At 38.5% G+C, this 25,287-nt stretch overlaps 1 protein-coding gene across 4 annotated transcripts in view; it reads left to right on the forward strand.

Moving 5' to 3' along the window:
- Prp39 (pre-mRNA processing factor 39) overlaps positions 1-25,287 on the forward strand; it is an 85,070-nt gene that overhangs the window by 32,472 nt on the left and 27,311 nt on the right. For 3 of the 4 annotated variants that reach the window (XM_053781851.2, XM_053781852.2, XM_070089897.1), the window contains exons 8-9: positions 16,799-16,849; positions 17,727-17,996. In XM_053781851.2, the coding sequence (XP_053637826.1) occupies positions 16,799-16,849; positions 17,727-17,996 (321 nt within the window). The remainder of the gene's footprint in view (positions 1-16,798; positions 16,850-17,726; positions 17,997-25,287) is intronic. The other variant, XM_070089898.1, reaches the window with a different exon arrangement.

A 25,287-nucleotide genomic window follows, 5' to 3' on the forward strand; every position in this document is an offset into this window, starting at 1 on the left:
CTGTCATGGCAATAGAATGCAATCTGTGTGTTTGAATGGTGCTGGAAAATGCCTAACATTAAAAAAGAGGTTAGTAAATTCACTGCTGTAAGTAGGTAATAAGACATACAGCCATGAATGGAATCTTTTAAGGAAAGGGATGTCGCATTCTTTAATTAGGTAATCTAACTTGTTCTCGCCTAAACTTGCCCATTGTATACAGCAATGCAAATGTATTGGTCCCAACCTTCCCTCCTTCTTTTCATATCTTTGTTAATGCAACTATGTATATTAATGATATTAGAAAGCATGTAATGGGTAATCCTACTGTGCATATTTATCCAACTGTGCTTTTGGTATTAGGTACCAGTTCCTGAGTCTGCCTCTTGAATTATCTAGTAAAATGCTTGGCTTGGCTGCTAGGTGTACATTTCACAGTGGTGCTGCACATCTGAGTACTGGTAATACAGTAGGTCTCCCTCCCATGACAATGCTTTCCTGAAAATTTTTCATAAAAGAATAGTTCAGAACTTGGAACCTATTTTCCCCATAGAAACCCATGTTGTACGTAATTGGAGAGGTTCCTGAGCCGTAATATTCTATAACCAATTTTATTTACCCGCTATTATACATTCAATACTGTTCCTGTTTACTTATAAATATAGTGAAACTCTCAGTTTAGCTGACTAATGGCAAAGAAGGTGTCTTGTTAGTTGATTATTAAATCTGAATGAGGTTGTTTTTCCATGATAACAGTAATGGACAATTCAGGACCTAATAGGCTTTGTCCATTAAATCCAGAATTAACAGGCTTTGTTAAATCTGCAACAATAAAGGATAAATATGGATATAATGGATATTGATAAATTCAGAATTATCAGCAAGTGTAACTGAAATTTATGATGCAATGGACTTGTCCATTTAGCCCCAAATATATTAACCCAGGGACTGTACCAGTACTAAACTGTTGTTTCCAAGTGCTTTTTGACTTTAGATTTTGTCCATCAAATTCAAAATCTGTAAATTGGGGTCTGGTAAATAGAGATTTTACTTTGTTTAATTAATGTATAGATGTTACAGTACACAGTACAGATGTGTAGGAATGAGCAGTAGCTGGACTCTCTCTTGCTTCCAACAGAACAATGTAATTATTTAATCTGCACTTCTTGACCAATCTACCAACAGAAATAGCTTTCCACACGTGCGTGAAAAGAACATACACAAAATACCAATGCATTTGGTTAAAAAAAGTGAGGAAAAAATGTAATTCAGCCTTAAGAAAATTTTAATTATTAAATTTATAGTTCTTGACCAATCTCTTTCAAACAAATACAGGTCCGCCATCACAAATCCGGCAATCAGTTATTCGGTTCCTTCAGTTATTCGGCACTAATTTTGGCTAGCATAATTTCAAATTTCCAGGGTCGCAACACCAACCTGCTGGTACTGTTTGGTGGCGCTACTTGCTGCATAAGTCATTCCAGTTTCTTTTTCTCCATTTATTGTTTTAACCTGCTTACTTTTAGCCCTAGCCATGGTTTCAATGAGTAAAAGAAATGCTTCTCATTATGTAAAGCACCTGCACAGTACATTATCCATTAAAGATAAGGTGGCTTTGAAGCCACTGTCGGTTGCCATGAGCTCAGTCTCGTGAAGCAGGAGAATATGCTTTATTATTATGCTAATATCAACACTACAGCTTATTTGCCTATCACAATTGAGCTAATATGACATAAGAAACAATATAAATAACATAAAACATGTTAAATACTCCAGAATGAATAATATTTGGCATAACACCGAGCAGTTCGACAGAGTTATGAAGAGGATATGGTAAACAAATACCATTCTCCTATCCTTGTCTTGGTGGCTTATATTAGAGAAAACCGAGTATAGCACAGGGCTAACTGTGATATACACTCGTACTGCACCATAAACATGAAACAAAAGTTATTTTCTCTCTATAGATTATCACACACAGCAGCATACATGTATGTGTAGAGAACCTAGGATAACCCCAAAAAAGTCAATGTGGCTTATTTTTAGTACCTGGCTTGGGTTAGCCATATGTGATTTTTGGTAAATATTCGATTCCCAGCCAGGGTAGAAACATTAGGCGTGTTTCTTTACACCTGTTGTCTTTGTTGACCCATCAGTAAATGGGTACCTGGGTGTTAGCTGACTAGTGTGGATGTTATCCTGGGACGCTGACCTAATTTTCTTGAAATACTCAGCATAACAAGTGGCTTTCTGTACAGTAGTATGTCACTGATGTCAGCTAGGCCTGTATACCTTGTACATGTACGTGTAGTAAAAAAGATTTTTTTTTTTTTTTCTCCTCAACAAGTCGGTCGTCTCCCACCGAGGCAGGGTGACCCAAAAAAGAAAGAAAATCCCCAAAAAGAAAATACTTTCATCATCATTCAACACTTTCACCACACTCACACATTATCACTGCTTTTGCAGAGGTGCCCAGGATACAACAGTTTAGAAGCATATACGTATAAAGATACACAACATATCCCTCCAAACTGCCAATATCCCAAACCACTCCTTTAAAGTGCAGGCATTGTACTTCCCATTTCCAGGACTCAAGTCTGACTATATGAAAATAACCGGTTTCCCTGAATCCCTTCACTAAATATTACCCTGCTCACACTCCAACAGATCGTCAGGTCCCAAGTATCATTCGTCTCCATTCACTCCTATCTAACACGCTCATGCACGCTTGCTGGAAGTCCAAGCCCCTCGCCCACAAAACCTCCTTTACCCCCTCTTTCCAACCCTTTCGAGGACGACCCCTACCCCTCTTTCCTTCCCCTATAGATTTATATGCTTTCCACGTCATTCTACTTTGATCCATTCTCTCTAAATGACCAAACCACCTCAACAACCCCTCTTCTGCCCTCTTGACTAATGCTTTTATTAACTCCACACCTCCTAATTTCCACACTCCGAATTTTCTGCATAATATTTACACCACACATTGCCCTTAGACAGGACATCTCCACTGCCTCCAACCGTCTCCTCACTGCTGCATTTACCACCCAAGCTTCACATCCATATAAGAGTGTTGGTACTACTATACTTTCATACATTCCCTTCTTTGCCTCCATAGATAACGTTTTTTGACTCCACATATACCTCAACGCACCACTCACCTTTTTTCCCTCATCAATTCTATGATTAACCTCATCCTTCATAAATCCATCCGCCGACACGTCAACTCCCAAGTATCTGAAAACATTCACTTCTTCCATACTCCTCCTCCCCAATTTGATATCCAATTTTTCTTTATCTAAATCATTTGATACCCTCATCACCTTACTCTTTTCTATGTTCACTTTCAACTTTCTACCTTTACACACATTCTCAAACTCATCCACTAACCTTTGCAATTTTTCTTTAGAATCTCCCATAAGCACAGTATCATCAGCAAAAAGTAACTGTGTCAATTCCCATTTTGAATTTGATTCCCCATAATTTAATCCCACCCCTCTCCCGAACACCCTAGCATTTACTTCTTTTACAACCCCATCTATAAATATATTAAATAACCATGGTGACATTACACATCCCTGCCTAAGACCTACTTTTACCGGGAAGTATTCTCCCTCTCTTCTACACACCCTAACCTGAGCCTCACTATACTCATAAAAGCTCTTTACAGCATTTAGTAACTTACCACCTATTCCATAAACTTGCAACATCTGCCACATTGCTCCTCTATCCACTATCATATGCCTTTTCTAAATCCATAAATGCAATAAAAACTTCCCTACCTTTATCTAAATACTGTTCACATATATGCTTCAATGTAAACACTTGATCTACACATCCCCTACCCACTCTGAAGCCTCCTTGCTCATCAGCAATTCTACATTCTGTCTTACCTCTAATTCTTTCAATTATAACCCTACCGTATACTTTTCCTGGTATACTCAGTAAACTTATTCCTCTATAATTTTTATAATCTCTTTTGTCCCCTTTCCCTTTATATAAAGGGACTATACATGCTCTCCGCCAATCCCTAGGTACCTTCCCCTCTTTAATACATTTATTAAACAAAAGTACCAACCACTCCAACACTATATCCCCCCCTGCTTTTAACATTTCTGTCATGATCCCATCAGTTCCAGCTGCTTTACCCCCTTTCATTCTACGTAATGCCTCACGTACCTCCACCACACTTACATTCTGCTCTTCTTCACTCCTAAAAGATGGTATACCTCCCTGGCCAGTGCATGAAATTACCGCCTCCCTTTCTTCCTCAACATTTAAAAGTTCCTCAAAATATTCTCGCCATCTACCTAATACCTCCCTCTCCCCATCTACTAACTCCCCTACTCTGTTTTTAACGGACAAATCCATACTTTCCCTAGGCTTTCTTAACTTATTTAACTCCAAAATTTTTTCTTATTTTCATTAAAATTTTTTGACAGTGCCTCTCCCACTCTTTCATCTGCTCTCCTTTTGCACTCTCACCACTCTCTTCACCTTTCTTTTACTCTCCATATACTCTGCTCTTCTTATAACACTTCTGCTTTGTAAAAACCTCTCGTAAGCTACCTTTTTCTCTTTTATCACACCCTTTACTTCATCATTCCATCAATCACTCCTCTTTTCTCCTTCCCCCACCCTCCTATAACCACAAACTTCTGCCCCACATTCTAATACTGCATTTTTAAAACTATTCCAACCGTCTTCAACCCCTCCACTACTCATCTTTGCACTAGCCCACCTTTCTGCCAATAGTCGCTTATATCTCGCCCGAACTTCCTCCTCCCTTAGTTTATACACTTTCACCTCCCTCTTTCTTGTTGTTGCCACCTTCCTCTTTTCCCATCTACCTCTTACTCTAACTGTAGCTACAACTAAATAATGATCTGATATATCAGTTGCCCCTCTATAAACATGTACATCCTGGAGCCTACCCATCAACCTTTTATCCACCAATACATAATCTAACAAACTACTTTCATTACGTGCTACATCATACCTTGTATATTTATTGATCCTCTTTTTCATAAAATATGTATTACTTATTACCAAATTTCTTTCTACACATAGCTCAATTAAAGGCTCCCCATTTACATTTACCCCTGGCACCCCAAATTTACCTACTACTCCCTCCATAACATTTTTACCCACTTTAGCATTGAAATCCCCAACCACCATTACTCTCACACTTGATTCAAAACTCCCCACACATTCACTCAACATTTCCCAGAATCTCTCTCTCTCCTCTACACTTCTCTCTTCTCCAGGTGCATACACGCTTACTATAACCCACTTTTCACATCCAATCTTTATTTTACTCCACATAATCCTTGAATTTATGCATTTGTAGTCCCTCTTTTCCTGCCATAGCTTATCCTTCAACATTATTGCTACTCCTTTAGCTCTAACTCTATTTGAAACCCCTGACCTAATCCCATTTATTCCTCTCCATTGAAACTCTCCCACCCGCTTCAGCTTTGTTTCACTTAAAGCCAGGACATCCAGTTTCTTCTCATTCATAACATCCACAATCATCTCTTTCTTATCATTTGCACAACATCCACGCACATTCAGACTTCCCACTTTGACAATTTTCTTCTTCTTATTCTTTTTAGTAATCTTTACAGGAAAAGGGGTTACTAGCCCATTGTTCCCGGCATTTTAGTTGACTTTTACAACACGCATGGCTTACGGAGGAAAGATTCTTATTCCACTTCCCCATGGATATAAAAGGAAAAGTAATAAGACCAAGAACTATTAAGATAAAATCAAAGAAAACTCAGATGAGTGTGTATAAATAAACGTGTACATGTATGTGTAGTGTGACCTAAGTGTAAGTAGAAGTAGCAAGACGTACCTGTAATCTTGCATATTTATGAGACAGACAAAAGACACCAGCAATCCTACCATCATGTAAAACAATTACAGGCTTTCATTTTACACTCACTTGGCAGGACGGTAGTACCTCCCTGGGTGGTTGCTGTCTACCAACCTACTACCTATTATTATTATTATTATTATTATTATTATTATTATTATTTCCTCAGTTGTTTGTTGGGTTATCTTATTCAAACTTGGGCAATGTATGATGGAAAGATACTTCTTCACGTGCACCAAAAATGAAAGAAATCAGACCATAAATAGCAGAGTTCACTTCTCAGCCATTAGCGTCTGCTTTGCGGTATATTTTTGTATGGTTATGGTTTTATTCTCATTTTTTCGGTCTCATTTGATAGAATGAAAGATATATTACAGAAATAGATATGATTTTGATTGCTTTCATGACGAAAAGTACCTTGAAATTGCGCTCACAGTAGCGAAAATGTTCTATTCTTTAGCGAAGCTCAAGAGTAAACAAATGACGTCACCGTCCAATACCTGTTCACCTGCCAGTCCAAATTCCAGTACGGAGTCAAGAATGGATTGATATTATTTATACAATTATTAAACTAATGCATTTGTCTGCATAACAGTAAATCTTCTATTTTTTTTTTGTGAATAAAAATTCCAAATGGTAAGCAAGAGTAATATAAGAGGGGCCTGTAGCCGTGACTAATGAACAGAGAAAATGTTATTTTAGTGGCAGGAATGTCTGCATTGTTTATTCTGGACCCTATTTTGAAATTGGTATCTGTTGAAATTTGTGTGAAATCAGCCAAATTGCCAATTTCTGACCACTTTATTGGGTAGTTGAAATAAGTGAATGGGCAGTTTCTTGTACTCAGTTGACAGAAGTAAATAAGTTTATTCAGGTACAGTGGTCCCCCACTTTTCGTAGTTCCCGGCAATCGTAAAATTCGCCAATCATAGGGATATTTTAATATAAACATGGACTCGCTTTTCATAGGTTGACTCGCGAGTCGTAGTTCGTCCGGGACGCGTACCCACGGCGTGAGCTGGGGCGGCAGCCAGTCTGACATTGTTTACCAGTGAGCGAAGGTCCCCTCACGTGCTCCAGCGAAATATTTCATAATATTCCATTTATTTTAGTGCTTGCAAGTACTAAATAAGCTACCATGGCTCCAAAGAAAGCTTCTAGTGCCAAGCCTGTGGTAAAGAAGGTGAGAAATACGATAGAATTTAAGAAAACCATCATTGAACAATATGAAAGTGGTACAAGTGTGGCCGAACTGTCCAGGATGTACAAGAAACCCTACACAACCTTATGTTCCATAGTGGCCAAGAAAAAGGAAATAAAGGATGCTGTTGTTGCAAAGGGAGTAACTATGCTGACAAAAATGAGATCACCAGTACTCGAAGAGGTTGAGAAGTTATTATTGGTGTGGATAAATGAGAAACAATTAGCAGGAGATACTCTTATGACTTCGTTTATTTGTGAAAAGGCTAGGCAGTTGCATGAAGATTTGGTAAAGAAATTGCCTGCAAATAGTGGTGAAGTGAGTGAATTTAAGGCCAGCAAAGGCTGGTTTGAGAGATTTAAGAACCATACTGGCATACACAGTGTGGTAAGGCATGGTGAGGCTGCCAGTTCGGACCACAAGGCGGCTGAAAAATATGTGCATGAGTTCCAGGAGTACATAGAGGCTGAAGGACTGAAACCTGAACAAGTGTTCAATTGTGGCGAAACAGGCCTCTTTTGGAAGAAAATGCCAAAGAGGACCTTCATTACACAAGAGGAAAAGGCAATACCAGGACACAAGCCTATGAAAGACAGGCTGACGCTAATGTTCTATGCTAATGCTAGTGGGGATTTCAAAGTGAAGCCATTACTAGTGTACCATTCTGAAAATCCCAGAGTGTTCAGGAAAAACAATGTTATGAAGAGTAAATTGTGTGTGTTTTGGAAATCTAATAGTAAGGCATGGGTCACGAGGGAAATTTTTGTCGAGTGGTTCAATGAAGTGTTTGGCCCTAGTGTGAAGGAGTATCTCCTGGAAAAGAAATTGGATCTCAAGTGCCTGCTAGTAATGGACAATGCACCTGCTCATCCTTCAAACTTGGATGACCTAATTTTCGAGGAGTTTGGGTTCATCACAGTAAAGTTCTTGCCCCCGAATACCCATGGACCAGCAGGTTATTGCAAACTTTAAAAAACTCTATACAAAAGCAATGTTTCACAGGTGCTTGACTGTGACCACAGGCACTCACTTGACCCTAAGGAAATTTTGGAGAGAACACTTCAGCATCCTCCACTGCATAACCCTTAAAGGTATGGCTTGGGAGGGGGTGACTACCAGGACTTTGAACTCTGCCTGGAGAAAATAGCGGCCAGATTGTGTCGACAAGAGGGATTTTGAAGGATTTGGGACTGACCCTAATGAGCCTATGTCTGTTGTAAAATCAATTGTGGCACTGGGGAGTTCCATGGGGTTGGATGTGAGTTTGGAGGATGTGGAAGAATTGGTGGAAGAGCTCACCACTGAGGAGCTGCAAGAGCTTCAGCAGGAAGAGCAACACATCGCAGCTCAGAATCTTGCTGCAGAGGAGGAGGAAGAGAGATGGAAGAAGGTGCCTTCTTCAGAAATTAGAGATTTTTACTATGTGGGGTAAGATGGAAAGCTTTATGGAGAAACATCACCCTAATAAGGTTAGTGCAAGCCAGGTTGGCAACATGTACATTGACAAAGTCTTGGGCCATTTTAGGGAAGTGTTAAAGAGACTCCAGAAACAGAGCTCTCTCCACAGTTATTTTGTGAGACAGGACTCCAGTGACTCTCAAGGTGGTCCTAGTGGCATTAAGAAACAGAGAAGAGAAGCAACCCCAGAAAAACAAATGGTACCTGAGGTGTTGATGGAAGGGGATTTCCCTTCCAAACTGTAAACAATCCACTCTCCTCCTCCAGTCTCCCATACACTAAGAAGAATCTCCAATAAAGGTAAGTGTTATGCTGTTAATGTTTCATTCATCATTTCCCATTGTATTGTTTATGTACTACATGTATATTTCATGTTAAAAATTTTTTTGTTTTAATACTTCTTGCTGTCAGGAACGGATTAATTGTATTTACATTATTTCTTATGGGGAAAATTGATTCGTAAATCGTAAATTTCGTTTATAGTAACGGCTCCAGGAACGGATTAATTATGAAAAACGAGGGACCACTGTATACACAAATACAGTTACATAGATTATCATACATATCAGTGTATGTATAGAGAACCTGGGATAACCCAGAAAAGTCAGACAAAGTGACTTATTTCCAGTACCTGGCTTGGGCTTGCCATATATGATTTTTGGTAAATATTTTTTTTTAATCGGTTGTTTGTTGGGCTATCTCATTGAAACTTGGGCAATGTATGATAGAAAGATGCTTCTTAACGTACAACACAAATAAAAAAAGACGGACGATAAATAATGGAGTTCACTTCTCAGCCATTAGCCGCCTCTTTGCAGTATATTTTCGTATGGTTTTTATGGTTGTATTCTCATTTTTTGCACTCATTTGATAGAATGGAAGATATATTACAGAAATAGATATGATTTTGATTGCTTTCATAACGAAAAGTACCTTGAAATTGAGCTCAAAGCAGCGGAAATGTTCGATTTTTGCTGATGTTCTATGAACTGTGTAAGTCAAGTTGGTTAATTTTATTGAGTGTATTCTAACCTAACCACTCTGTAATTTGGCAAACTCAGTAATCCGGCACACTACAGGTCCCAGTGATGCCGGATTTGTGATGGAGGACCTGTATATCAAACAATCTCTTCCAAACAAATACAGCAGGGCCCCGCTTTACGGCGTTTCACTTTACGGCGTTCTGCTAATACGGACATTTCAAATTATGACCAAAACTCCCTATACAGCTCCCCCCACCTGTCTTTCTAATACGGTCACAGCTGCCCACCGAGTTTGTTTACATTCTCCCTGAGCACATCTTATTATGTCTGGAAACTTTCCAAAATTTCAAGTGTTTTAAAGTTATTGTATATTTTATATGTATTGTACTTGATAATTAAACTTGTGTACACCTGTACCTAAATAAACTTACACACTGTGCTGGCATGTAGGTACACATTAAAATCACTAAGTCTCTCTACTCTTGATGCAATAATAATAATACAGTGGACCCTCGCATACCGGACGCATCGCATACCGTACAATCCGCATACTGGACGCTTTGATCGCAAAAATTTTGCCTCGCATACCGCCCAAAAACCCGCTCACCGCCCTTCGTCCGAGACGCGTCCAATGTGCGGCCTGAGCCACGCTCACATGTTCCGCCAGTGGCATTGTTTACCAGCCAGCCTCCGCGGTAACATCCAAGCATACAATCGGAACATTTCGTATTATTACAGTGTTTTTGGTGATTTTTTCTGGAAAATAAGTGATCATGGGCCCCAAGAAAGCTTCTAGTGCCAACCCTACAGCAATAAGGGTGAGAATTACTATGGAGATGAAGAAAAAGATCATTGATAAGTATGAAAGTGGAGTGCGTGTCTCCGAGCTGGCCAGGTTGTATAATAAACCCCAATCAACCATCGCTACTATTGGTGGTACAGCTGCTGCTGTACCACCGTCAGCTGCTGCTGCACTGTCAGCTGCTGCTGTACTGTCAGCTGCTGCTGCTGTACCACTGTCAGCTGCTGCTGCTGCTGTAGTACCGTCTGCTGCTGCTGTAGCATCGTCTGTTGCTGCTGTACCACCGTCAGCTGCTGCTGCTGCTGCTGTAGCATCGTCTGCTGCTGCTGCTGCTGTAGCATCGTCTGCTGCTGCTGCTGCTGTAGCATCGTCTGCTGCTGCTGTAACATCGTCAGTTGCTGCTGTAGCATCGTCTCCTGCTGCTGTAGCATCGTCTGTTGCTGCTGTAGCATCGTCTGTTGCTGCTGTACCACCGTCAGCTGCTGCTGCTGCTGTAGCACCGTTGTTGGTGTGGCTTATTGAGAATACCAAGAAACAATTAACCCCAGAGGATTTGCCACCCAGGATAACCCAAAAAAGTCAGTGTCATCGAAGACTGTCTAATTTATTTCCATTGGGGTCCTTAATCTTGTCTCCCAGGATGCAACCCACACCAGTCGACTAACACCCAGGTGAACAGGGAAAATGCCTGGAACTAGTGCTCATATTGGTGAATTTAGAGCCAGCAAAGGTTGGTTTGAGAGATTTAAGAATCGTAGTGGCATACACAGTGTGATAAGGCATGTTCTGGAAGAAAATGCCAAACAGGACCTACAGTACTCAGGAGGAAAAGGCACTCCCAGGACACAGTGTCTCATCAGTCATTGCTGCATCTTCAATAAAGGTAAGTGTCATTTATTCTTCATTTAGTAGACTAGTACATGCACAATATATATTGTGCATGTACTACTCTACTATTGTGCATGTATCCTTCTCTTTGTGTGTAGGAAAATGTATATTTCATGTGGTAAAATTTTTTTTTTCATACTTTTGGGTGTCTTGCACGGATTAATTTGATTTCCATTATTTCTTATGGGGAAAATTCATTCGCATACCGAACATTTCGCATAACCACCAGCCCTCTTGCACTGATTAAGGTCGCTATGCGGGGGTCCACTGTAATAATAATAATAATAATAATAATAATCTCTTGGGCGCATTAATGTCGCATATTACGTTAATATAGACATTTCCCTTAATCTATCTATATTTTTTCAAAATTATATAAGAAACACATTATGTAACACACAAACATGATACATGCACCCACAGTATAAAAATTTATACAAATATATATGAGATGTTTACCAAACGGTTTGTAGAAGTTTCGGAAGAATTACGTTTTCTCTAGCCTGTCACCTGTTACTAGGGATAACTGTAGAAAAATATTCCTTTCGTATGCCTTCACTTTATAGCTATAATTCTGTACTAACTTGTACGCAGTGTAAGAGTATTTGTTTCGTGGTTTAATTATTATAATAATAAAAATATTATAAGGTAAAAGTTTCACAAACTCTTACAAATGTACATGAATGAACTAAAACTGGACACGTATTAATACCGTCTATTTCGCCTGACCGAGTGATCGTCCACAACCTGTTCAGTTTGTTTGTTTACGCTGTCTGAGCTCGGTGTATCATTAAATGTTGTATATTACGTTAATATACACATTTTCATTAATCCATCCGTGATATTTTTTTTCAAAATTATATAATAAACACGATACATAACATAAATACATAACATATGTGTAGAGAACCTAGGATAACCCAAAAAAGTCAGAGTGACTTACTTCCATTGCCTTCACTCAGAGCATCATTTCTTCTCAAAATGATGTTACATGAGAATGGGAGTGTTCTTCTTTATTTATTCTACCGTATCAATGTAGAGACAACCTGTACACAATGTAACTTGTACACAAACCAGACGTGTACACTGTTTACAAAACTTACCTTCGCCTGGTTTGTTTACATAACTCTGCGCCTGTCCTCTCTCATGCACTCATTCTTTCTCTCTGGTATGGTAGCCTGGCTGACTACCATACATACCACACTTGATTTTTTACAATAAATACTACTCATCTCACCCTATATTTTAAGGTAAGTAATGAGTGAACTGTATATACATTTTATCGCTCTGGGATGCTTAAATATTATAGAATAGTATGTGTGGGTGGGGTGGCCTGGTATGGTAGCCTGGCTGACTACCATACATACCACACTTGATTTCTTACAATAAATACTACTTGTCTCACCCTAGATTAAGACTATAAATATTTTAAGGTAAGTAGTGAGTGCACTATGTGTGTATTGTACTTTTTTATTGTTTTTTTGATGCCTGGTTCTATTGCTAACATAATATATGTTAGTGTAAACTTGTTATCTAGTGTTTGTATGCATTTGTAAGTGGAAAAAAAGGGTGTTCCACTTTACGGCGGTTTCCGCTTTACGGCGGTAGCCTGGAACCTAACCCGCCGTATAAGTGGGGCCCTCCTGTATGTCAAATTGATATTAATTTGATAGAAAACTGACATAATTATTTCAAAATTATTTGTTTGATATTTACAATTATAGTTGCAGATCAGCATATGTAAGTTAGTAGTAGACTTGCATAATTTGCACAAGTTACATTTTTTTTTTTTTTTTTTAACTGAATTCTTAAAAAATTATTTGTTCTTACTGAACATTGTAGTTGATACAGGCCTGTGCAATACCTTTACTATAGTGAACTTTAAAGATAAAAAAAAAAACTAGGCCTGGTACGTGTATTACATATAGCTATGAAAGTTATATTAGAATTTTTTTTTTAATCTGGTTGCTGATGCATAATAATCTTGGAGTGGAGAGTAAGTGTAACCATACTAGGCTGAGGTGTATGGTTGTGGGGTTGCTGCTGATGGTTGGATAACTTGATGTTGATGGCAGTTGTTAGTTGACTTGTATTAGATTGCTTAGGTATTCTGCTGTGCATCTCTGCTGTTTTGCTCAGCAGTACAGTGGACCCTCATTTTTCGTAATTAATCTGTTCTCGAGAGTGTGACTAATGACGTAATTGACAATTTGCGAAACCATTTTCCCTATAAGAAATAATGTAAATCCAATTAATCTGTTTCACACCAAAAGTCTTAACAAAAAAAAATTTTTTTTTTTTTTACATGAAATATAGATTTACATAGAAAACAATGAGACATGAAGAATAAAACAATAATAACATCACACTTAACCTTTATTGAAGAATCTTGTTGGTGTATGAATAAAATATGTCATTAAGTATGTTAGGAATTGTGGCAGTGGCGGGGGAGTGTCTTGGGAGGCAGGACAAGATAGTCCTTCAATATGACACTAATATCAACTCTATCTATGGCTCATTTATCTATCACAATTCATCTAATATGACATAATAAACAATATTAATAACATAGAAACATGACATATACTCTAGAATGAATAAAAACTGTCATTACGTATATCACGAGTGGTGGTTTGTTATTGGGTGTATAAGGGCCGCTGAGAGCATAAGCCGTACATAATGGTAGTGGAGGGCGGCAGTGTTGTCAGTAGCCCTTTATAACTCCAACAACGTTGGAGGAGTTGGGTTCGTGCTGTCCTTTTTCTGTCGATTAATTGCTTAACTTGCTACACTGTTAATACTACACTTAATTGCTGGCTGGCACTACAGCCAGGCTGGTCACAGACCGGGCCGCGGGGGCATTGACCCCCGGAACTCTCTCCAGGTAAACAGCCTTTATCGACTCTTGCTGTTTTAGTATAGTACATATAGAATCACTGAAGAAGGTACATTTTCCCTCTCATCCTCCTCCACTTTGGTACTTTGCTACGAGTTCTTTCTTGAATTCTATCGTGTTTCTCGCCTTCTCTACCAAAGGCCTGGTACTAGGAGCTTTCTTTGGGGTCATGGTGGCTTGTTTAGCAGTTGCAGGCACTAAAACGAATGGATTATTACGAAATGTATTGTATGAGCGCGTGGGATTGTCCTCACTTGCTGATAAACAGTGGCACACTGGCTATGAATGGAGTGTGGGGCCGGTCAGGGCCATGCGTAAACGTTTGGGAAGAACAACTATCAGCGAGTTAAAAGACAATTTGCGAATCAGTATTTTAAAAAAAATTACGATTTTCGAAAATTACGACTTCCGATGCTTATGAAAAATGAAGGTCCACTGTAATTTATACAGCTGGTGATAAGGCATCAATACCTGTTCCAGGGTCCCACTTCGCAGCAATGCTTCTAGATGAATCAATTGCCCTTTTCAGTTAAAAAATCGACAGCTTCACCCATAGCATGCAGCTTCTCGTGTATCTCTTGGATGTTATTTGTGTGGTTTCAGGTTCTTCCTCATGCTCTTCTGTTATCTGTCTCTCTTCTGTCTGGGAATTGAGCTTCTCTTGCATTTCTCCCTGCCTGTATATTTCGGAGTCCTCACCTGGTACTCTTCTTGCTAGATCCACAATTTCTTGAGCATGACTATTGAGGGAAAACCTCTGAAATGATTCACCACACTGGGCTGTAATTTTCTCAATGTTATTTGTCGTTGATTCATTGCTTATGCAGTGTTCAATTTTTGCCAGAATTCTGGCACTCCATAGGAGTTTCTGCATTACCCAGCATGTGTAGTGGCACTTAAATGTCTTAATCACTTCTTGAACCAGTAGTTGTATCAAAGATGTCATATTTGGTGGTAATAACACTGCCTCCACATTTGAGTCTACATCCTCAAAGAGTTGAGGATGATTTGGAATTATCAGAAGTAAGAATACCCTTAAATGAAAGGTATATCTTGACTGAAGGAATAAAATAGGTGTTAAACCACACCACAGTTTCTCATTTATCCATGCTGTCTTGTTAGACTGCCATATGTAACAGGTGATAAATAAACATAGCCATGCACTTAAAATTGCCTGATGTACTTGCATACAGAAGGAAGCTGAAATTATCCTTTATTTCCCTTAAATCCAAGGGCACTTTTCTCTTGCTTGCTAATAAAAGTTTTAGATGGTATTTTCCAATTTAATCCTGTCTCGTCAGCATTAAACACTTGTTCAGACTTGTAACCACCCTCAGTAATAATTTCCAGCACTTTCAGCAGCACTGATGTTCTGCCTAGGAGGGCGTTTGTATCAAGGGGTGAAGCTAGGTCTTTCCCTAAAATAATAATAACCTTGCCTTAGGTGTGGAAGTTAAATATTCCTTTGTGTGACAAAGTAGTTTTTCTAATGATGAGTTATGTGCCCAGAACTTAAATGCACAAGAGTACAACCACTTTCTTACAACTATTGATCCTGGAAACAAAATTTAGAGGAGGAGTTGCCAATAGTGTGAATTGCAATTGCATATGTTGTGAGTGTTCTGTAATTAATTCCAAAGTGCCAGTGTTTTAAGTGTTGAACATCATTAGTTGGAACATTGTAAGTTAGGGAATTTCTGTATGTTTGCAGCAACAAATATTTGAAAGATTCCCATTTCTGTAGACCATTTTTGTTTACCATTCAGCCCTCCCTTGCTTTGAACAGAGAATAAGATTCTCATTAAAAAGCAGATCTATTACACACAAGACATTCAGTACAGTTGTACTTCATTCTGACCATATAATCTTATTGGTGGGCATTTAGTATTTGAACTAATTTGAACACAACTGCAGATGAAGCTTATTAGTGAAACCCTTTATGACTGCCATAGTTTCAAATGACTATTAATGTCTTGACATTGGTAAATGGCAAAGCAGCAGTGTATTTAATGATTTAGTTATTATAATTTTTCATATTTCTGGGATTTTTAAAATAGCAAATTTTTATTTAAAAACACTGACTTTATGCAACCTAACTTGAAATTTTGAGTTTGGTCTCTCGTGTTGCTTGGTATGGAAGCACAAAATGCATTTCCCCCCCACACGCTTTTGCTCATTTATCCTTGAACTTCATTTATGTCAATTTTTGGTCATAAACAGTTTAGTTTAACTTAAAGTAATTAGGAAAGAGCCCTTTTAAATCGAGGTAATATTGTACTGTCTTTGAGTGCATAAAGATGTGTAATGATACAAAAAGTTAATATTATATTGAATAGGTTACAAATATGATTACCAGCCTTTTTAAATGTATAAGCTGTAATGCATTCTAATATATAAGCTGGAATTGCTAAAAGTCATTCACTTTCTCTTGCTTAACATGGGTTGTAAACATTTAAAGTTAATGCCAGCAAATGGCATTTATTGCAGCAGTCATTAATCACAATTACTATTGCTTTGAATCTTCAACTAAAAAAAAAAAAAAAAAAGTCCGAATCCCCACCCTGTGCAGAACTTTTGCTTTGACTGTCAAGTTATATTCTAAATTCTTCATATAAAATAATTGTCAGTGAAAAATTATTGTGAATCCTGATGTAATTTTTGCTTTTAGCCTGTCTTCATTATTTTTTTTTCCTTTGCCCAACCTACCTGGCAGGTTTCATCAAAGTTGGTTCTCCCACTTCAGTATGACATCTTAAGAATCAAGGTAATAGAATGCACAAGGGAAAAGAGGGGAAGCATAAGGAGCTAATAGATGAGTATGCAAGCACTGTTGAAATAATAAATGTGTGGCAGTCCAATAAGTGCCTTGGTTTTCCATTGAGAATGCTGTTTAAAGTAAGAGAACAGTCATTGAGCAAATGATAATAGTAGTTAAGGAAATATTGTGATCTTTACTCATAAACAGTATTTACTCTTAGTTAACATTAATGCATAAATTGTCTGTAGCATAGTTGCGGTTTGTTAATGTTTAGTAGTTAATTTTCCTTAGAAGTATTGGATACCTCCACTGGGCATAATTTGTTGATCCCAAGCAGTTTTAAGTTGACTGATGCATTGTATAATTTGTTATATTAAGATTGACATATTGCAATATCCATATTTGTGCTCTTCCCGAGTGTCCTTCACTTGTTAATGACTACTCCTTCAGAGTATTGAATATGCTTCGTATATGTTATTGATAATTTGATACATAAGGCAAACACAAGGTGCAATGGCATTTGTTACCTACCCAAAGTAAATATGGGAGGTTGAATCTACTAAAGTTAAATCATTCATGCAGTCATATATCAGTGACATACAAATTATACTAAATTAACTGTCCATAGTTAAGATAATTTCCTATATTGCAGGTAGAGTGAGCTTAACAGAAAGGATTGGCCTTGAAGAGATCCATAATCATGGTAAATCATAGACAATACATATGCCTCGATCTCCGTTTTGTTATGAAAAAGTCTGATATTTACATAAGAAATACAGATTTTACTCAGTGAAGAACCCATGTGGATGTTACCATCTTCAATATTTGAGAAGTTCACTGACTTTACATTATTAGAAGTATAAAATTTTTGTCTTTGTTTTAGGATGAAGAAACCAAAGCCCTGCAAAAGAGCATCATAGCAGCACGGCAGAAAATTCATGACACCAATGTGATTGAAGTTAAGGCACTCTGGAGCTACGAAGATGCTATCAAAAGGCCGTACTTTCATGTTAAGCCCTTGGAGAAGAGTCAGCTAACTGCCTGGAGAAATTACTTGGATTATGAAATCAAGCAGATGAATGCAGCTCGAATAAGAGTGTTATTTGAAAGGTGCCTCATTGCCTGTGCCTTTTATGAGGAATTTTGGATGAGGGTAAGTTAATGAATGAAAAAATTAAATAAATTTTTATATAAAAGAAATTTAATATAATTATGCTTTTATTTTGGTATTGGTTGCACACTGTAGATTTCCATGACATAGGTAATAAAATCCTTATTGTCCTGATTAGTATTGACACTTGTATATTTCTCAAAGCTTAAAACTAAATTTTTTTTTATTATTTTTTTTTATTATCACACCGGCCGATTCCCACCAAGGCAGGGTGGCCCGAAAAAGAAAAACTTTCACCATCATTCACTCCATCACTGTCTTGCCAGAAGGGTGCTTTACACTACAGTTTTTAAACTGCAACATTAACACCCCTCCTTCAGAGTGCAGGCACTGTACTTCCCATCTCCAGGACTCAAGTCCGGCCTGCCGGTTTCCCTGAATCCCTTCATAAATGTTACTTTGCTCACACTCCAACAGCACGTCAAGTATTAAAAACCATTTGTCTCCATTCACTCCTATCAAACACGCTCACGCATGCCTGCTGGAAGTCCAAGCCCCTCGCACACAAAACCTCCTTTACCCCCTCCCTCCAACCCTTCCTAGGCCGACCCCTACCCCGCCTTCCTTCCACTACAGACTGATACACTCTTGAAGTCATTCTGTTTCGCTCCATTCTCTCTACATGTCCGAACCACCTCAACAACCCTTCCTCAGCCCTCTGGACAACAGTTTTGGTAATCCCGCACCTCCTCCTAACTTCCAAACTACGAATTCTCTGCATTATATTCACACCACACATTGCCCTCAGACATGACATCTCCACTGCCTCCAGCCTTCTCCTCGCTGCAACATTCATCACCCACGCTTCACACCCATATAAGAGCGTTGGTAAAACTATACTCTCATACATTCCCCTCTTTGCCTCCAATGACAAAGTTCTTTGTCTCCACAGACTCCTAAGTGCACCACTCACTCTTTTTCCCTCATCAATTCTATGATTCACCTCATCTTTCATAGACCCATCCGCTGACACGTCCACTCCCAAATATCTGAATACGTTCACCTCCTCCATACTCTCTCCCTCCAATCTGATATTCAATCTTTCATCACCTAATCTTTTTGTTATCCTCATAACCTTACTCTCCTGTATTCACCTTTAATTTTCTTCTTTTGCACACCCTACCAAATTCATCCACCAATCTCTGCAACTTCTCTTCAGAATCTCCCAAGAGCACAGTGTCATCAGCAAAGAGCAGCTGTGACAACTCCCACTTTGTGTGTGATTCTTTATCTTTTAACTCCACGCCTCTTGCCAAGACCCTCGCATTTACTTCTCTTACAACCCCATCTATAAATATATTAAACAACCACGGTGACATCACACATCCTTGTCTAAGGCCTACTTTTACTGGGAAAAAATTTCCCTCTTTCCTACATACTCTAACTTGAGCCTCACTATCCTCGTAAAAACTCTTCACTGCTTTCAGTAACCTACCTCCTACACCATACACTTGCAACATCTGCCACATTGCCCCCCTATCCACCCTGTCATACGCCTTTTCCAAATCCATAAATGCCACAAAGACCTCTTTAGCCTTATCTAAATACTGTTCACTTATATGTTTCACTGTAAACACCTGGTCCACACACCCCCTGCCTTTCCTAAAGCCTCCTTGTTCATCTGCTATCCTATTCTCCGTCTTACTCTTAATTCTTTCAATTATAACTCTACCATACACTTTACCAGGTACACTCAACAGACTTATCCCCCTATAATTTTTGCACTCTCTTTTATCCCCTTTGCCTTTATACAAAGGAACTATGCATGCTCTCTGCCAATCCCTAGGTACCTTACCCTCTTCCATACATTTATTAAATAATTGCACCAACCACTCCAAAACTATATCCCCACCTGCTTTTAACATTTCTATCTTTATCCCATCAATCCCGGCTGCCTTACCCCCTTTCATTTTACCTACTGCCTCACGAACTTCCCCCACACTCACAACTGGCTCTTCCTCACTCCTACAAGATGTTATTCCTCCTTGCCCTATACACGAAATCACAGCTTCCCTATCTTCATCAACATTTAACAATTCCTCAAAATATTCCTTCCATCTTCCCAATACCTCTAACTCTCCATTTAATAACTCTCCTCTCCTATTTTTAACTGACAAATCCATTTGTTCTCTAGGCTTTCTTAACTTGTTAATCTCACTCCAAAACTTTTTCTTATTTTCAACAAAATTTGTTGATAACATCTCACCCACTCTCTCATTTGCTCTCTTTTTACATTGCTTCACCACTCTCTTAACTTCTCTCTTTTTCTCCATATACTCTTCCCTCCTTGCATCACTTCTACTTTGTAAAAACTTCTCATATGCTAACTTTTTCTCCCTTACTACTCTCTTTACATCATCATTCCACCAATCGCTCCTCTTCCCTCCTGCACCCACTTTCCTGTAACCACAAACTTCTGCTGAACACTCTAACACTACATTTTTAAACCTACCCCATACCTCTTCGACCCCATTGCCTATGCTCTCATTAGCCCATCTATCCTCCAATAGCTGTTTATATCTTACCCTAACTGCCTCCTCTTTTAGTTTATAAACCTTCACCTCTCTCTTCCCTGATGCTTCTATTCTCCTTGTATCCCATCTACCTTTTACTCTCAGTGTAGCTACAACTAGAAAGTGATCTGATATATCTGTGGCCCCTCTATAAACATGTACATCCTGAAGTCTACTCAACAGTCTTTTATCTACCAATACATAATCCAACAAACTACTGTCATTTCGCCCTACATCATATCGTGTATACTTATTTATCCTCTTTTTCTTAAAATATGTATTACCTATAACTAAACCCCTTTCTATACAAAGTTCAATCAAAGGGCTCCCATTATCATTTACACCTGGCACCCCAAACTTACCTACCACACCCTCTCTAAAAGTTTCTCCTACTTTAACATTCAAGTCCCCTACCACAATTACTCTCTGACTTGGTTCAAAGGCTCCTATACATTCACTTAACATCTCCCAAAATCTCTCTCTCTCCTCTGCATTCCTCTCTTCTCCAGGTGCATACACGCTTATTATGACCCACTTCTCGCATCCAACCTTTACTTTAATCCACATAATTCTTGAATTTACACATTCATATTCTCTTTTCTCCTTCCATAACTGATCATTTAACATTACTGCTACCCCTTCCTTTGCTCTAACTCTCTCAGATACTCCAGATTTAATCCCATTTATTTCCCCCCACTGAAACTCTCCTACCCCCTTCAGCTTTGTTTCGCTTAGGGCCAGGACATCCAACTTCTTTTCATTCATAACATCAGCAATCATCTGTTTCTTGTCATCCGCACTACATCCACGCACATTTAAGCAACCCAGTTTTATAAAGTTTTTCTTCTTCTCTTTTTTAGTAATTGTATACAGGAGAAGGGGTTACTAGCCCATTGCTCCCGGCATTTTAGTCGCCTCATACGACACGCATGGCTTACGGAGGAAAGATTCTTTTCCACTTCCCCATGGACAATAGAAGAAATAAAAAAGAACAAGAGCTATTTAGAAAAAGGAGAAAAACCTAGATGTATGTATATATATATATGCATGTGCGTGTCTGTGAAGTGTGACCAAAGTGTAAGTAGGAGTAGCAAGATATCCCTGTTATCTTAGCGTGTTTATGAGACAGAAAAAGAAACCAGCAATCCTACCATCATGCAAAACAGTTACAGGTTTTTGTTTCACAGTCATCTGGCAGGACGGTAGTACTTCCCTGGGTGGTTGCTGTCTACCAACCTACTACCTACTAAATTTATCAGTGTATAATGTTAGTGCTATTGGTCTATAGGTGTGAGATTGCTTTACTACCACCTTTATGAAGGGAGCCTATTTCAGCTCTTTAGTTAGTTGGGGATTCCACCAGTGTTTAAAATTGTCTATATTGAATACTTTATGCTGAGATTGTTTTACTCTTAAGCCCAGGCTACTGGGAACGAGTGCAATGACGTTTTTTTGTATCTTCTTTGGATGTCAATCTTGATCATGTTGTACTGCATCCTCAGTATTGTCTTTACTTTGTCATTCTTGGTTTTATCTTTCTTTGATAAGGGCCCAGTACTCTAGGTAGTTTTTGTTTTCAAATTTGTTTGTGTTTAGCAGTTACAGGAGCAAAACTAGTTTTGTGGTTTAATTCCCAGCTATTTCTCAAGTGTGTTCTTTTGTATCAACTGAGCATAAGACAGTGTGCATTCAGGTATCAAAACTGCCCAATAATGTGCACAAAAGTCAGTAATTTGGCCACTTTTCAAAATTCAAACAATTCCAGTTTAAAAAAGTCCAAAATAAATGCTGTAGGCCTCTCCTGTATAATACTTGCTCTCCATTTTGATTACATAACCACACAAAAACTTGGTTTTACCCTATTTCCCAGATAATAAAATAAAACTGAGAATAACTGGTCATGATTTAGGCCATCCTAATAATTGAAACACTCTGTAAAAAAAATAAAAAAAAAAAAACAGACGAGGGGTGGGGAGAGGCTAGGTGTGGCACCCTACTCTTCCTTAGGAAAATTGCCAGAAAATCAAATATTTCTGCCACTTTGACCCAAATTTCAAGCTACTTTATGGGCAGAAGCCAACTAAAATCATCTCTAATTTGCTAGAGGTGGTTTTGATCCATTCTATCAATTAATACCAAGAAATGGCCATTAAAACCCTGGAAAACATCTTTAAGTCACTGTTTGCATTTTCCATCAGTCATGCACTGCACGAGGCAGAATTTTTTTTTTTATACTATTTGTACTTGCTGCAGAGACCCAGTCTCTCGTGTCAAGGCCAGAATTTGAGGGGCTGCAGTTGAAATGTAGAGCTACATGAGCAACACTGGTGTCAATGATATAGATGGGAGATAGTGAAAGGATTAGATGTCTTGATAACTCCTTGATCCAGTGGTTATATTAAAGATGTGTTTGGTGGTAAAGACAATTTTTACATGTTGATGCATGTCCTCCAAGAATTCTAGGTGAGTATGGGAATTAATCAACACTATAGAGAACTTTGAATGCAAGGTTCTTCCTCTGTAGGTAAAGCATGACTCCCACAGTAGCGATCTTAAAGCTGTCGATAAATAGTTCCTCTCATCCATGCTGATTAATTTTAACTTCAAATAGCAGGTAAGGTGATTTTATCTGTATCTTACAAAGCATGTGGAGTCTTGGGGCAGTTAATAAGAATGGGCTTTTACTTATAATTGCCTGATGCATTACTGCAAGGTAGCAAGCTGATGGCATGTTTTGAACTTGTGGAACCTGCCAAACAAGCACTTGTTCAGGGCTGCCTTCCTCACCACATGCTGTTTTATATCACTAAGGCTTTTTAAGTTAAAATTAAGTTGTGCATCCTTGGTTTTTTGTCATTTCACTTGACTCACGAAATCATAATGACATGATTGCAAATAAACCACACCCGGGGCGGGGAAACACCCCGCGATCTGATCGCGGGTTCTAACCCCGCCCGTGGTATGGTTCAGTTCACTTGCTTAGTATTTTTAAATATGTTGATTTTCCTCAAAACTACAAGACTCAAGTTTGTGTTGCTACTTTACACCTCCAGGATCTTTTGCATTCCACTTGGGTGCCATGTTTGCTATCCTGAGACAAGATAGGATGATGAAAAGATAAAAAATAGATTCAGTAACTGGTTGAGTGTGTGTTGGGCACACGTGCACGGAGAACTGAGGTGAGGCAGGTTGTGTGCGTTAAGTAGGCCTTCCTTCATGACAGTAGCTTTTCCCATAGGCTCACCATGAGTCTGAGGGGAATAAAGTCGCGTAGTTCCATATTTTCCCTTACATTTACAGTAGGGCCCCACTTATATGGCAAGTTAGGTTCCAAGCTTCTACTGGAAAGTGAACATTGCAGGAAAGTGGAACACCATTTTTTCCACTTATAAATGCATATAAATGCCAGATAACAAGTTTACACTAACATATATTAAGTTAGCAATAGAACTAGGCATTAAAAACAATAAAAAGTAAAATACACATACAGTGCACTCATTACTTACCTTAAAATATATAGTCTTAATGTAGGGTGAGAGGTGAGTTGTATTTATATGTAGGAAGTCAGGTGTGGGAGGTATGGTAGCCAGCCAGGTCAGCCTACCCCAGCCCACCCCACCCACACTTAATATACTATGACATTTAAAGTTTCCCAGAGCGATAAAATGCATATACAGTACATTCATTAATTTCCTTAAAAAATTTGTAGTCTTAATGTAGGGTGAGGTGAATAAATGAAGTAAGACGAATAAATAAGAGAGGAGAGAGATGTAAAGGATGTAAAACAGACAAACACATCTAGTTCTTTCTTTCAACACATCGGCTGTATCCCACCGAGGTGGGGTGGCCCAAAAGGAAAAACGAAAGTTTCTCCTTTTACATTTAGTAATATGTACAGAAGGGGTTACTAGCCCTTTGTTCCTGGCATTTTAGTCGCCTCTTACAACACGCATGGCTTACAGAGGAAGAATCCTGTTCCACTTCCCCATGTTGGTAAGAGGAAATAAACAAGAACAAGAACTAGAAAGAAAATAGAAGAAAACCCAGAGGGGTGCGTGTATATATGCTTGTACATGTATGTGAAGTGTGACCTAAGTGTAAGTAGAAGTAGCAAGACGTACCTGAAATCTTGCATGTGTATGAGACAGAATAAAAAGACACCAGCAATCCTACCATCATGTAAAACAATTACAGGCTTTCGTTTCACACTCACTTGGCAGGATGGTAGTACCCCCCTGGGTGGTTGCTGTCTACCAACCTGCTACCTATAACACATCTAGTTATGGTTGATAAATGTTCATCTACACCTAACATCTCATATTTGTTACTTTATTCTACTGTGGGGTGTATTTCTCATGTTTATATGTTATGTAGCATGTTTATTATATTTTGAAAAAATATCATAGATGGATTAATGAAAATGTTTATATTAATGTAATATACAACATTTAGTGCACCTCAGAGTGATTATTATTGTGTAGTACAGTGGACCCCCGGTTATCATAATTAATCCGTTCCAGAGAGTGACTAAAGTCGAATTTGATGATATCCAAATTCATTTTCCCCATAAATAACGTAAATCTAATTAATCCGTTCCAGGCATCTAAAAGTATTAACAAAAATTATTTTTTTATAGATTAAATATAGATTTACCTACAGAAAAGACAGAAATCAAGTACAATACAATAATATCACCTTTATTGAAGACTTGTTGGTGTATGGAAGATGGGAGGAAGGGAGAGGGTTAGGGTGATGTTCCT

Source organism: Cherax quadricarinatus, chromosome 30, assembly GCF_038502225.1.
Source record: "Cherax quadricarinatus isolate ZL_2023a chromosome 30, ASM3850222v1, whole genome shotgun sequence".
Lineage (NCBI taxonomy): Eukaryota > Metazoa > Arthropoda > Malacostraca > Decapoda > Parastacidae > Cherax > Cherax quadricarinatus.